We start from the raw sequence: 13,668 nt of genomic DNA on the forward strand, positions 1-13,668 counted from the left end.
GAATGAAAATCTGGACATGGGCTGCGTTTACTCAATACATTTAAAGCACTGTGATACACTTTAAACAGCTGTGGCTTCCCCCACAGAATTCTGGGAGCTGTAGTTTGTTGTTAGGAGGCCCCTATTCCCCTCACAGAGCTACGATTTCCAGAGATGTTTAAGAATCTATCCCTCTTCACTCTGGGGAAGTGGTAGTGGGGAATAGGGGGCTGATGCTAAGGAAGCCTTGCTGATGTGAACAGCAGTTAGTTGGTGGAGGGAGGCAGCTGAGATATCTGGATTTTTTTTGGGGGGGGATAACTTCCATTTCCCAATGCTAATTGTACTCAAGAGTAAGGTAAAGGTAAAGGTACCCCTGCCCGAACGGGCCAGTCGTGACCGACTCTGGGGTTGCGTGCTCATCTCGCTTAAGAGGCCGGGAGCCAGCGCTGTCCGGAGACACTTCCAGGTCACGTGGCCAGCGTGACGAAGCTGCTCTGGCGAGCCTGCACCAGTGCAGCACACGGAAACGCCGTTTACTTTCCCGCTATAAAGCGGTACCTATTTATCTACTTGCACTTAGGGGTGCTTTCGAACTGCTAGGTGGGCAGGAGCTGGGACCGAACAACGGGAGCTCACCCCGCCGAGGGGATTCGAACCGCCGACCATACGATCGGCAAGTCCTAGGCGCTGAGGTTTTACCCACAGCGCCACCCGTGTCCCTGTACTCAAGAGTAGCCCAGTTAAAATCAATGGACCTAAATTAGTATTGGCCATTAGTTTCAATGGGTATACATTGAGTAGAATTAACATTGGATCCAAACCACAGTGTCCAGGACTTGGTGTGAGATGTGAGTGGCACTGATCGTAGTGCTATCACCTCAATTGAAAATTTCTGAGAAAATCCAGCATTATCCCATTGGATTTCAAAAGAGGAATTGATTTTTAAAATAATTAAGAGCAGTTAAGAGGGATAAATTTATCCAGGCCCACCACCACCTCCAATTTGGAGGTTATTTAAAGCCACAACAACAGAAGCTCATCTAGAAAATAGGAAAGGAAGCGATCAAGTCCAATAAGATATTGGCACGTGGTTTACAAGCAACAAAGCTTCTCCTCAACAGCGGAAGGTCTTGCCCAAGTGAGGAAACGAAAAGGAGCACAAATGCTGGCAAAGCAAACATAAGGTAACAAAAAGGGAAACTGAGGACCATGCTGAAAGTGTGAGCACCAAAAAAATAAAATAAAAAATACACAAGATGTAGAAAACAAGATGTAGCTGGACCACTAAATAAGAGTTGTTCCCTACACAAGGGTGTGTGGCACCTTCAATGTGCATTTTTTGGCAAATGCTGAAGATGCACCTGTTTACCCTGGCCGTTGACTCCCAAGATGTGTATTTTTAGGCCCTGGCGTATTTTTGTAAGTTGTTTTAAACTATTTTTTTCACGTTGCATTTCAAATTGCTGAAACGCCTCTGCCTTTGTCCCTGCTGCAGGAGTGCTACACGCCATTTGTGAACGGGAGCTTCTTTGAGCACGCCGGCCGCCCGTTCTGCGAGATCCACTACCACAAGCAGCGCGGCTCGCTCTGTTCGGGCTGCGAGAAGCCCATCACCGGCCGCTGCATCACGGCCATGGCGCGCAAGTTCCACCCCGAGCATTTTGTCTGCGCCTTCTGCCTCAAGCAGCTCAACAAGGGCACCTTCAAGGAGCAGAACGACAAGCCCTACTGCCACCCTTGCTTCATCAAGCTCTTTGGGTGACCAGGAGGGCGCCACGGCCGCGCCATGCCCGTTACCAGCATGGGAAGGGGGAAGGCCCACCAATCCCAGCCTTTGACCGAGCCACGCCCACTGCCACGCATGGGAGAGGCCTGTGCCTTATGGGTTCCACCCCGGCGGAGCCACCACACGATTGCCAAAGCCACGCCTCTAGCCAAAGGCGAGAAGCTGGACTTGTCCGCTTCTCCCACTCTACTCAGGAGCCAATCCCATCGCAGCCACGAGCAGCCAATCCTTAGCCCTTACCCCTGTCACATGCTACTTTAAGCCACACCCACACAGCGCCAGCGCTTCAGACAGGAGGCAGTGCCTTAAGCCGCAACTCACACAAGACTAGCTGGCGATGTCATCCAGGTAGAAGGCGGGGCCATAAAGAAGCCACACCCCCTCTGCTCCCTGTGAAGTCTGTTCCCGCAATGCCGTCCGGTAGTGTGTCAGAAAGGAAGCACCTGAAACCCATCTCCCTACTCTCAAGCCATAAAAGCCATTCAGGTGGGAGGTGGGGAGAAAAACCCTTTACTTCCAGGTCCTTTGCTATCTTTTACCGCTTTTGCTTTCGGGTGCAAGGTGAGGGGCTGTTTCACTTCGGGGCTGCCCTAAAGCACTTACGATTGTGACCAAGTATGATCTAAAATGGTTCAACTACAAGAGGGGAGAGGCAGCAGTAACTCTGTGGCCCATCCTTCAGTGGCAGAGATTTTGGGGCGAGTTTATGTAAAATCAGGTTTGACACCACCCCAAGGGTTCTATCTGTGAGCTGTCAGTGGGATTTGGGAAGATGCCTCTCTCCCTTAGGGACCCAGAGTCCTAAGGAGGTTAGTGGTATGGCAAGAGTAAAGCCTCCCTCATGTAGCAGCTTTGGGTAGATGACCGGCTGGTGTTGAGGAAAGGAAGTGGCATCCCATCCCCCTCCCTTTGCATGTTGCAGTTTTTAAAAAGCCCTGGATTGCAAATAATTAAAACACTTTTGATTTGGGTTTTAAAGAATCAAGGAGGAAGGGAATGGGTGGGTGGGGGAATGTGCCTGAGCTTGCAGTTTTACTTTATCAGGGTCATTTAAAAAAAAATAAATCTTACGGTGTAAACCCAAATTGAGGCTTTTATTATGACAGAACTTGGGTCGGGAGTCCAAGGAGCATGTGGTTTTCCTTCTGCCGCCAACTTTTTACCCTCACACTGCTGTATATTATATAATAAAATTCACGTATATTAAAAAAAGAAAAAAGAATCCAGACAGTTGTCATGTGTGGTGGTTCAGCTAAAAAGTGGACTTACAAGGAAGTGTGGTAGATATTGGAAAACTTTGCACTCCAAAATAAACTCTTGTCCTTCTCCCCGTTAGCATGAAGATATTATCAGGATGTTTTTCTGTAGGACAGACATTATCAGTCCATTTAGGTCCCTGGGCATCATCCCCTCTGGCCACTTCTCATTCCCCACCCCTGACAACACACAATTTGGTTTTCTGAGGGAACTGGGTAATGGCTGAATCCAGAAGAAATAACCTAAGCCTTGAGAAGCACAGTGCTGACAGATGAAGTAGGCAGAGAGTGGCATTCTTTCGACTTCCCCCTTCAGCTCTATACACTTTTCAAGGGATTCCTAACCGCCTTCACCACAAAAAGAGCAACAGGGCGAAGACCTGAAGGGCACCTTATTTTGGAGGGAAGATCTTCAGAGCTTCTACGCTGGTTGGTCCTCTTCTCACAGAAAGAGCACAGCTTCCTCTCTTTGTGGTTTGACGCCAAGGCGCCAAATCAGTCCTGAGGGAAGTTTTTGTCCCCATCACTTCTCCTTCCAAAGTTTCATATAACTTATCATCACCCACATGCCTCGCCCATAATTCAAATGAGTTGAATCCAAGCTAGTTGCACTTCTACTGAAATCAATGGGACAAGGTAGTCACGATTACTTTGCTCCCACTGATTTCAATAGGAACGAAGTGTGATGATCTTGGTCTGGACCTTAAGCCACCATCCAAAGCCTGCCCTTCGCTAAATGGTCTCATATTCAAAAATAAAACACTTGTTTTCTTGATGGGCAAATCGAGGTACTCCCTCAAGCTCCTCCCCTCCATCAGCATGAGGAGGATCCCACAGATGGCAATATTACATCTCTTTGCCTTCTATGTTGGGGAAAAGAGAGCATCCTCTGGGAAATTTGATTAGTCCCAGGGGGCTCTGGTTGCTGATCCCCTCTCTAGGCCCTAGTATGCTATACAACAAAACTTAGGGAAAGTTATTCAGTGCCCCATTAGTTTCATTATCCCCACTTCTAATACCCAGATACTCGTGTTAGAAATCAGGCATTTGAGTCAATTAAATGCATCTTGATCTTCTTTCCAATTAATTGTGGGGGCATCTCCTTTATCAATGCTTTTAATCAAATAAATGACTAAATATTGCAATCTTTGTTGGAAGGATTTTAAGGCCATAAGAGAAGACCATCATTGGCCATCTTTCTTTTCAGAGCTGACAGAACATTATGGAATAATGCCCAGTCTGTTTTTGGACCCTTTGGCCCACCACTCTTTCAAAATATCAGTCTTCCAAAGAGAAAACTAAATATCCCTGCAAGATGTAGCAGTGCGGATTTTCTTGAACGTTAGAGCAGCTCCTGGAAGGAACTTCCATTAAATCAAGCATTCAGCTCTTGCAGAACTTCATATTTCATCACTTGGAGAAAACAAACATTTGAAGATTGAACAGACCAAAACAGAATTGACAAATGCAAGGGGAAGCACAAAAATATAGTGTTTTGGAAAATGTTTGGATTACTTTTGCACATGTGCATTTCACATGAAAGCTAAACCATGGTTTAGTGCGGGGCAATGGCCCCTTTTAGCCTGAGGGCTGGACTAAGGCTGGGCCAACCCTCTGAGAGCCACAGAGACAGCCCCACTTGTTGAAAATAGGCCAGCTTCTTGTGGTTTGAAGTTGGCTTCTTTCAACAAGCCATAGTTAATCTTAACTATATTTTGTGTGACAACACAGCAAGCTTGGGGTGATTTAAACAGGGCCAAAAGTTCCCATGCTGCCCCTTATACCTGAGGAAGCAGTGCTATTGGCTTTGGGGTCCTTTCAAAGACATTTTTTAAAAAAAATGTAAAAAGACAATTAAAAAAAAGTTTTATGGACACACACTGAATTGGCACATTGTGTTTCTTCCGTGAAATCCATGGATGGTGGGATATTCCTTTCACAAGGAGAAAAAAATATTTTGTAGCACCAAGTGGAATGCAGGAAAAAATAGCAGCTGTGGTAATTGTCAACCCTTAATAACAGTGCTATGCTAGAGAACTTTCTGTTCTTATACTCTCAAAATTCTACACAGAGAAAAAACAGAGGACAGGTTTTCTACTCCTTAAAAACAACAACAACAAAAAAACCCTCAAGTGTGCATCTCTCAACGTTCCATACTTTGTGAGTCTGTCCACTGTTTTGCTGGTGCACATAGGAGCATCATCAGAAAGGAAAGAGTGAGGGGAGGATAATAGCCTGTTTGTGAAAGGAGCCCCCAGCTATGTGCCCATCTGTGGAAACCAATGAGGGGAACATCTCTGCTTTCCTCTGCTTCTGGCAGGCATCAATGCCTGTGCAACATTACCAGTCACCACTCCGATGTCCACCTTCATCTCATACCTATTTGCATGCCCAGCAACCAACGCACCTCACACTAAGCAACGGGGCGAAGGTTGCCATGCTCACTGGCACTGGAAGGCAAAGGGTCAAAAATGAATACTGAGATGAGCAAACAGACAGCAGAGCTATCCCATACACATCTCAAAAATAAAGGCAAGAATGGTCCATCCAGATGTTGGTGGACTACAACTCCCATCATCCCTCACCACTGGCCACAGCTACCAGGGATGATGGAAAGAAGAGTCCAACGGCATCTGGACCTCCTATATAAAAGGCAAGGTTCTCAATGGCCAGTTGTGGGCTACAGGATAGCCAGAGCAGACGCCTCTCCCCCGTGCAGCGCCTGATGCTCCTCCAGCTGCGCCTTCGAGCCGAAGCTCACCCCGCACTCGGCGCACGTGTTTGGCTTCTCTCCCGTGTGGGTCCTTTTGTGCTTCGTCAGGGTGGAGCTGTCGCAGAACCCCTTGTTGCAATAGGGGCATTTGTAGGGCCGCTCGCCCGTGTGGAGTCTCCGGTGAATGACCAGCTGCGACCACTGGCGGAAGGCGCGGCCGCAGTCGGGGCAGCCGAAAGGCTTCTCCCCGGTGTGAGTCCGGCGGTGGTTCAGGTAGACGGAGCTCAGCACAAAGGCCTTGCCGCACACGTCGCACTTGTAGGGCTTCTCCCCGGTGTGGCTCCGGCGGTGGATGATGAGGGAGGACGTGTCGGCGAAGCCCTTCCCGCACTCCTCGCATTTGTAAGGCCGCTCCCCGGTGTGGCTCCTCTGGTGCGTCACCAGGTGGGAGCTGAGGCTGAAGCTCTTGCCGCACTCCACACACCGGTGGGGCCTCTCCCCGGTGTGGATCCGGCGGTGTTTCCTCAGCGTTGAGTTCTCGATGAAGCTCTTCCCGCAGTCAGGGCACTTGTAGGGCCGCTCGCCCGTGTGGATGCGCTGGTGCTGGATGAGGTGGGAGCTCTGGCCGAAGCTCTTCTGGCACATGGGGCACTGGAAGGGCTTGTCTCGTGCGTGGTACCTCTGGTGGCGGATCAGGTTGGAGGCCTCGCTGAAGTGGACCCCGCACTGGGCGCAGCGGTACGGCTTCTCGCCCGTGTGAATCCTCTGGTGCTTCGTCAGGTTGGAGTAGAGGCTGAAGGTCTTGCCGCAGTCGGAGCAGCTGTGGGCCACGCCGCTCGTGTCGATGGCCGTGGCCTCCCCGTTGCTGTCGATGAGGTAGGCCACCTCTGTCAGGTGAGTCCTTTGGTGCACCCGGAGCCGGGCGCTCTCGTTGAAACTCTTCCCGCACCGGGGGCACTTGTAGGGCTTGTCTCCCGTATGGATCCTCCGGTGCCTGAGCAGAATGGAGCTGCGGTTGAAGGTCTTCCCGCACTCGGGACATTTGAAAGGCTTCTCTCCTGTGTGGATTCTCTCGTGCTCAGCCAGGTTGTTGCTCCGGGTGAACCTTTTCCCGCACTGCGAGCATTTGTAGGGCTTCTCACCCGTGTGGATCTTCTCGTGCTGGACCAGGTTGGATGTCTTGTTGAACCTCTTTCGGCAAACGGAGCACTTATAAGGGGCCGGCTCTCCCGCAAGTCCCCCCATCCCAGGCCCACCGCCTGCTATGTGTCCTCTAGGAGCCTCAGGTAGATCCCTTGAACTCTGGGTAATCAGATCCTCTTCCTGCTCCATTCTAGGAGCCTGGAGGACATGAGATCCTGGACTGAGACTGGAAAAAAACCACAGAAATGGTGTTATGGATCGCACAAGCTCTGTCAAGAATCATTTGAGTCTTTTCTATTTCCTTGCCATTATGTTGAAAACCTGCTTAATATTTTAAAAATCTCTAAGTAGTGTACAACTTAAAAGCAGCAGAACAATATCTTTAAAACAAAATACAACATAAAACCAGCAAAATGGAATGTAAAAGCAAATCAAAGCATATGAAAACAGGAATTCAAACAGATAAAAACAGGCCCCAATCTTATTGGTCAGGAAAGGTCTTGGTGAAAATATATTCCTTTAGAAGACATTTGAAGCAACTAATGGTTGCTGCTTCATGTATGGCAGAGGGAAGGGACTTCCATAGAAGAGGGGCAACGATAGAAAATGCCTGGTTTGGGGTCACTGCCCTATGACATTCTGTAGTGTGGTACCATGAATAGAATTTCCTCAGATGATCTAATTCTAAATGATCTTACAGGAGCAAACAGTCCCCTTTAAAAGGTCAGGTTAACCTCCATCAATTGGGTTATCCCCTCCTCCTTATCTTCAAAACATGCTATTTAACTGTGTGAGGTCATTGGGGGATTTGCAGGTAACTTTGGGTTCTACTTATCTTTTTCATCAAAACCTAGGTGAGGTGTGTTGTTAAATCAGTGGCTTGATGTGGAAATGGATTGGACAAGGGCCAATAAACAAGGCTCAATCCAGACAAAATGTTGTTGGTACTGTTAATAGGTGGTTCCTCTGTGTTCAACCTGTTCTGGAGGAGGTTGCACTCTCCCTCAAGGGCCAGTTTTGTAGTTCAGAGGTACTTGTGGAGCAATCTTAGTCATTAGCTCAGAGTGCCTCTTCCCAGCCTAGGTTTGTACCCCAGCTATAGGTAAAGGTAAAGGACCCCTTGATAGTTAAGTCCAGTCAGAGTCAACTATGGGGTGTGGCACTCATCTCGCTTTCAGGCTGAGGGAGCCAGTGTTTGTCCATGGACAGCTTTCTGGGTCATGTGGCCAGCATGACTAAACCGCTTCTGGTGCAACAGGACACCGTGACAGAAGCCAGAGTGCATGGAAATGCCATTTAGCTTCCCACCACAGCGGTACCTATGTATCTACTTGCACTGGTATGCTTTCAAACTGCTAGGTTGGCAGGAGCTGGGACAGCTGTAACTCTACCAGGACAGAGAAAGCCTTGCTCTGGTGATCCATGCCCAGGTAATCTCCCATCTGGGTTATTACAACATGTCGTGAGGTGGAGGGGACTGCCTTTGAAAACTATCCAGAAACTCCGGCTGGTAAGGAACATGGCTGGTAGATTGCTCGCTGGGACGGAGTGTTAAAAACATCTTACACCATACATGTTATTTTGGCACCTGCATTGGCTCACAGTCTGTTTCTGGGCCAGATTCAAAATGCAGTTTTAAGGCCCTTCATAGCATGGGACGGGGGTACCTGAAGGGTCGCCGCTCCTAACGTACCTACCTGGACCCTGAGATCAAAGCTGGAGGATCTTCTTTAGGTGTCCCCACCAGCGAAGAGATGTCAAATGAATCGAAGGGTCTTTTCAGTGGTGGCACCCCAGCTGTGGAATGCCCTCCACAGAGAGGCTTCCTTGGCACCAACCTTAATTTCCTAGGGCTTTCAAATCTTGCTGTTTTCATTTTTGACACACCCCTTCTTGTTTCTGAGCTTAATGCGGAATTTAAATTCTGCTTAACATTGTATTCTATTAATTTTCCTCTTGTTGTCTTTTAACTTTTTTTGATTAACTTAGCTGCCCTGAGAACATTTTGATATAGAAGAGCCTACAAATGCTGAAAAACAAACAGGTAAGGTAGGTTTGGCCAAACCCAATGAGTTTAGGGGCCTAAAATGGAGTTTATTACCCATCTTTGTCAAATGCTTTGACCAGTAAACACCCCTGGTTTGCAATTTGGGAAGCTAATATTGTACTTCTTTCCACAATTTCTTTAATGCTATTTATACTTAGTAACTCATTTTCATTAGAAGATACCTTTATTTTAGATATGTTAGCAGCTACCATGAATTTCAAAGCACACACATATATAGAAAGGTAACCTATTTTGTTCAGAGGGATAAAATTCAGAATTCTTGGAATTTTGATTTATTATTATTATTATTAATAGTTTTTTATTGGACTTTCCAAAAAGAAAAACAAATACTCTTAAATAATACAATGTGTTCTGTGTGGGGAAGAAAGGGAAACGGGGCAGGTGGCTGGGGGTCCAGACCAAAACAATGCTCAGACATTCAAGAAAATTGGTATGTATATTGCAGTATTCATTTTAAGAAACACAAGCCAGAATTTGTCTAGCTAAATGCTGGAAGATGAAGTGACCGCCCCACCCCCAATGAAAAGACTGGCCAGAGAAATTATGAGAAGCGGTAAAATGCATTAAAATGCCATACTCGAGAAGCCAGAAACCAACAAGAGATCAAGTTCTTAAAACGATGGGTCCTTTTTATAAGTCATTGGAATGAAAGGGTTGGCGATAACACACACACCCAACCCATTTTCAAATACCTTTCCTCTGCACTACATATACAATCTCTCTCTCTCTCTCGCCTGCCTTCCTTCCTTCCTTCCTTCCTTCCTTCTCCCCACCCCTCTTTTCCCCTCTCTATTTTTCTTTTCGTTAGTATCCTCTATCTTATATAATGTACCTTGGTTATTACAGTTATTACTATTGGTCCCCCCCTTGAAATCCTTTCTACTGCTTTCCTGTGTGTGTGTCTTTTGTATTTAATTAGCACCGTTTCTAATGGATGACGTAGGGTGACTGATGAAATATGCTGTTTTCTTCCCATTTGCTTTCAACCTTTTATGTTTTTGGGCACCCCTCCCCACCCCACAACAACAAAAAAGCAATGATGGGAGAGAGCACTAAGATGTCTGGACTACATGACAATACAAAAATGTTAGTCTGAGTTAATTTTATAAAAGTTAAATGTAACAATGAGAAAAGAAACACAATCAATATGAACATGGTAAAAATGGCTCTAGTGTAATTTCAACTCCTGAGCTTTTATTTTATTGTAAAATGCAATGTGTGTGTGTATGTGTCTTTGTGTGTATGCTTCACTCAATTTATTATAAAAAGGTTGATTCCCTCATGCGTGTTTTTTTATTATTTATTTGCATAGTGCCATCAGTGTGCATGGAACTTAACACAGTACGAGAAAACAGGTCTCTGCCCTGAGAAGGTTACAGTCTATAATTCAACACAGGGAAAGAACAAAGAGAGGGAAGGAATAAGCAATTGCTTCAAATCCATGTGTTTAGGCTGCATTATGTAAGGGCATGCAAAACAGAGGACTGGGCCAAAGGCATCACTGATAAAGTAGATTCTGAAGATGGATCCAAATGTTGACTTCTCCATATTTAATAAGGCCCTTATCTGCAAAATGGGAACAGCAGGGTCATATAATTCACACAACCACCATGATGGTCAGCCCACTACAGAAGTTAAAGCACATTATTAAAGAGGCTACCTTTATACTGCTTGCTATTTCTCATTCTCAGTCCCAATCCCACCCTGTCCCAAGCTACAATATGAGGGGAATAATATTGACCTATATTACACGGTGGTTGTAAGGGTTACTGAGATCATTGTACACAAAGGGCTTTGAGCACTCAAGAACACTATATTATACCCTTCGTAGTTTTAAACACCTGTAGGAAGGAATCAGAATGTACAACAAAACTAGAGAGATATTGCAGCTGCTTATCCAGTACTGGAATAAAATGAGGCTGGAGGACAATAGCAGGCAGGCAGGCAGGCAGCAGCTGGCACTATTGTAAGAGAATATATAAATTTAATGAATAAAATAAGTCAATAAAATAAAATAGTACCAATAAAGCTGTAAGCAAATAAAATTAAGATCAAAGGTTCAATCCCTTGTAGTACCTTAAAGCTGCAATATTAACCTCACTTTTCTGGGAGTAACTCACCTTGAATTCAGGACTCAATTCTGACCAGACCTGCTTAGGATTGTGCTGTAAATAAATGAGGGTTTCTTTATAAATGTTTAGCGGACTTTGCCATTGCAACTACTGGGTAAGAATTACTATGTTGAATCCTGCAGTGAGATGTGCATTTTCTTCTTTTGGTCCTCCCTTCTGTTTATCTTTCTTTTTCGGCATGCAATGTATAATTAAATATCCGCAAGTAAAGCTACAATTCATTCCTAAGCATTATACTATTGAACACCCATTATATCTTCTCTCCCACCCACTGCATTCCACTGCCGTTTCCCTGCGCCGTTCATCTCCTTTCTGCCCGCCTCTCTCTCTCTCTCAGCTGGTTGGACCGTGTTGCTGAGAACGCCAAGGTTGCAGGTTCGATCCCCGTATGCGCCAGCTGCATATTTCTGCATCGCAGAGGGGGCTGGACTAGATGATCGTCGGGCTCCCAACGCTATGATCATATATATATATATATAGCACACATCAGTCCTCTTTCTCTTTCTCCCTTCGCCCACGCCCGGCCAACTTACCGAACTCAGGGTATTTGTGCCCCTGACATCACCATCCCCGCCTCCCCCTCCGGATGGCTCCTAGCACAAGCCGCCTCCCCAGGTGGCTTAGCATCCACCAGCCAGCAAAGCCCAGCTGGAGGGAGGAGCAGCCACGGAGGAAGGTGCACCCTTTATTAGAGCTCCCCTTCTCTTTTCCTGCAGCGATCTCCAACATCTTCAGGAACCACCAGCCTGGCTGGCAGAAAGCTGGGAATGCCGCGGTCGCTCTGTGGTTTTAACTCTTTGCTCTCCCGCTTTGCCGCTGCTGATGGTGGTTTTTTCCTAAGCATGATGTTTTGCAGCAAGTTAGCAGAATGCCCTCTTGTCGCTGGATCAAGCCAGAGCCCCATCTAATCCAGCACCCCTGTTCTCATGTGATGCCTTTGGGAAAGGCAGCGAGCAGGCAAGAGCGCTCCGCCGTCCCCGCCGTTGTGATTTCTAGTAGCTGGTATAAAAGATGTCAACAGGGCTCTTTGGAAATATTAATTGATTCCTTATTTCCTTTGACAATTTATATGCCGCTTAATTACAATCTGATGCAATGCAACGAAGAGTTAAAATTATAAAACCAGACTTCAGTTAAAATGCATGCTGGAATAAAAAAAGAATTCAGTAGGTGGGGCTGACTCATCACATCTGGAAGAGAGTTCCATAAAACTGGGCCCATAATATTGAATGCTTGCACCTGGTAGGTACAAGCTGTGCATCTGAGCCACGGGGGAACAACTCCCAGTGACTCCCCTGGAATGAGGGATCAGGTGGTCCCTGAGGGATCCTTCGCCAAAGTTGTCAAGAACCTTGTAAATTAATGCAAGGACCTTGAACACAATTAACTCACCAATCTCTGGTGATACTCTGGCTATTTTTCTTCTACCTTACAAGGTATAGTCACTTCCAATTAGGTGAGGGATGGAAGAGGGTTGCTCCAATTTTTCCCTTAAGGCAACAGGGCAACTTCTTTGGACATGTAAATTATGCTACTTAGCTGGCCAGCTAAAGCAATTATCTTACAAAGAAACTGGACACAGAATCACAAGCCTTTAAGGGTTTCATGGATAAATCAGACTTGACCCACAACAAACCTATAAAAATATATTGCTATTTAGGTCAGGAATAGCCAGTGTGATGTTCTTCTGATGTTTTTGGAAGACAACTCCTATTATCCTTGGCCTTTAGCCAAAATAGCTTGGACTGATGGGAGTTGTAGTCCAATAACATGAAGTGCAGCTCTACATATAAAGCTTCCTCAGGTCTGACCCCAATACATTTCCCTTATCTATCTATCTAAAAAGGAAACAAGCAGGATACCATATTTGTGATGACAGTGTCGTTTTAATTTTGAATTTCTTTCTTCCCGTCTGCTTCCAAGAGAAACACAAGGTCAGCTTGCAAATGCAGTGAGTTCACGTCACTGCACAAAAGTGGTATTGCAATGCTGGACTCAGCCATAAATAATCCCATATAGTCATTTCTGTCCTGCTATTATTTCTCTGTATCACCTCCCCACTGGTCGCCAAAGTACAGGAAAGAGGAAGTTTAATTTTTCATATATCTGTATTTTTAAATAGCAAGGAAGTTTACCACAAGCGGATGAACGACAGACTTCTCCCCCAGGGCTATATTTGGTCAGACTAATCAGCTTGTGTCTATTTCTTTTGCTGGGTGAGGAAAATAAAGTTTCTAGCTCTCACTGATGTGTCACTTCTGCCAATTTTAGATGATGTGTTCTTGGCAGATAGCCCTTAAAAATTTAAGTCCTGGAGGAATATGACAAATGCTTCAGTTATCCCTGTTTATTAGGGACAGTTCTTATCTCCTCCCTGTCTTGGGCAAATAACTGTCCCTGATTTGTGTGTTTATGCCTTTTGACAATGTCTTGTTAAAATTTTGTGAGCTTGAATTGCTAAAGTTATTATTTTTCAGGAGCCAGCTCCCTTTCTAAAGTCCTCTTACAAGTTAAATGGAGGTGTGATATATGTGATATACAGATAGGATTTTTAAATTTTTTTTAATAGCAATTCTACTGTGGTGGGG

The 13,668-nt window shown here is 45.8% G+C and overlaps 2 protein-coding genes across 7 annotated transcripts in view; one reads left to right on the forward strand and one right to left on the reverse strand.

Annotated features, from left to right (window-relative positions):
* TGFB1I1 (transforming growth factor beta 1 induced transcript 1) overlaps positions 1-2,994 on the forward strand; it is a gene marked incomplete at its 5' end in the record, with an annotated part of 22,914 nt that extends 19,920 nt beyond the window's left edge. The window contains 1 exon segment of the mRNA XM_080978000.1: positions 1,478-2,994. Within this exon segment, the coding sequence (XP_080834126.1) occupies positions 1,478-1,744 (267 nt within the window). The 3' untranslated portion in view covers positions 1,745-2,994.
* Positions 2,826-12,835, reverse strand: LOC308461253 (uncharacterized protein). Of its 6 annotated transcripts, none has more exons than XM_080978003.1 (3): positions 11,614-12,064; positions 11,069-11,113; positions 2,826-7,106 (listed from the first exon to the last, which is right to left on the reverse strand). In XM_080978003.1, exon 3 carries the CDS (start codon positions 7,067-7,069, stop codon positions 5,705-5,707), a length of 1,365 nt encoding a protein of 454 aa, XP_080834129.1. In that variant the 5' UTR covers positions 7,070-7,106; positions 11,069-11,113; positions 11,614-12,064; the 3' UTR covers positions 2,826-5,704. The 6 variants fall into 6 exon arrangements, 3 of the variants coding, with proteins under 3 accessions (XP_080834129.1, XP_080834127.1, XP_080834128.1); XR_013978851.1 differs by lacking the exon at positions 2,826-7,106 and adding an exon at positions 10,235-10,514 and having other exon boundaries at positions 11,614-12,835; XR_013978852.1 differs by lacking the exon at positions 2,826-7,106 and adding an exon at positions 10,235-10,509 and having other exon boundaries at positions 11,065-11,113; positions 11,614-12,835.
* Between the last annotated feature and the right edge of the window lie 833 nt (positions 12,836-13,668).

The sequence above is a fragment of the Podarcis pityusensis genome (assembly GCF_964106645.2).
Source record: "Podarcis pityusensis genome assembly, chromosome: 13".
NCBI lineage: Eukaryota > Metazoa > Chordata > Lepidosauria > Squamata > Lacertidae > Podarcis > Podarcis pityusensis.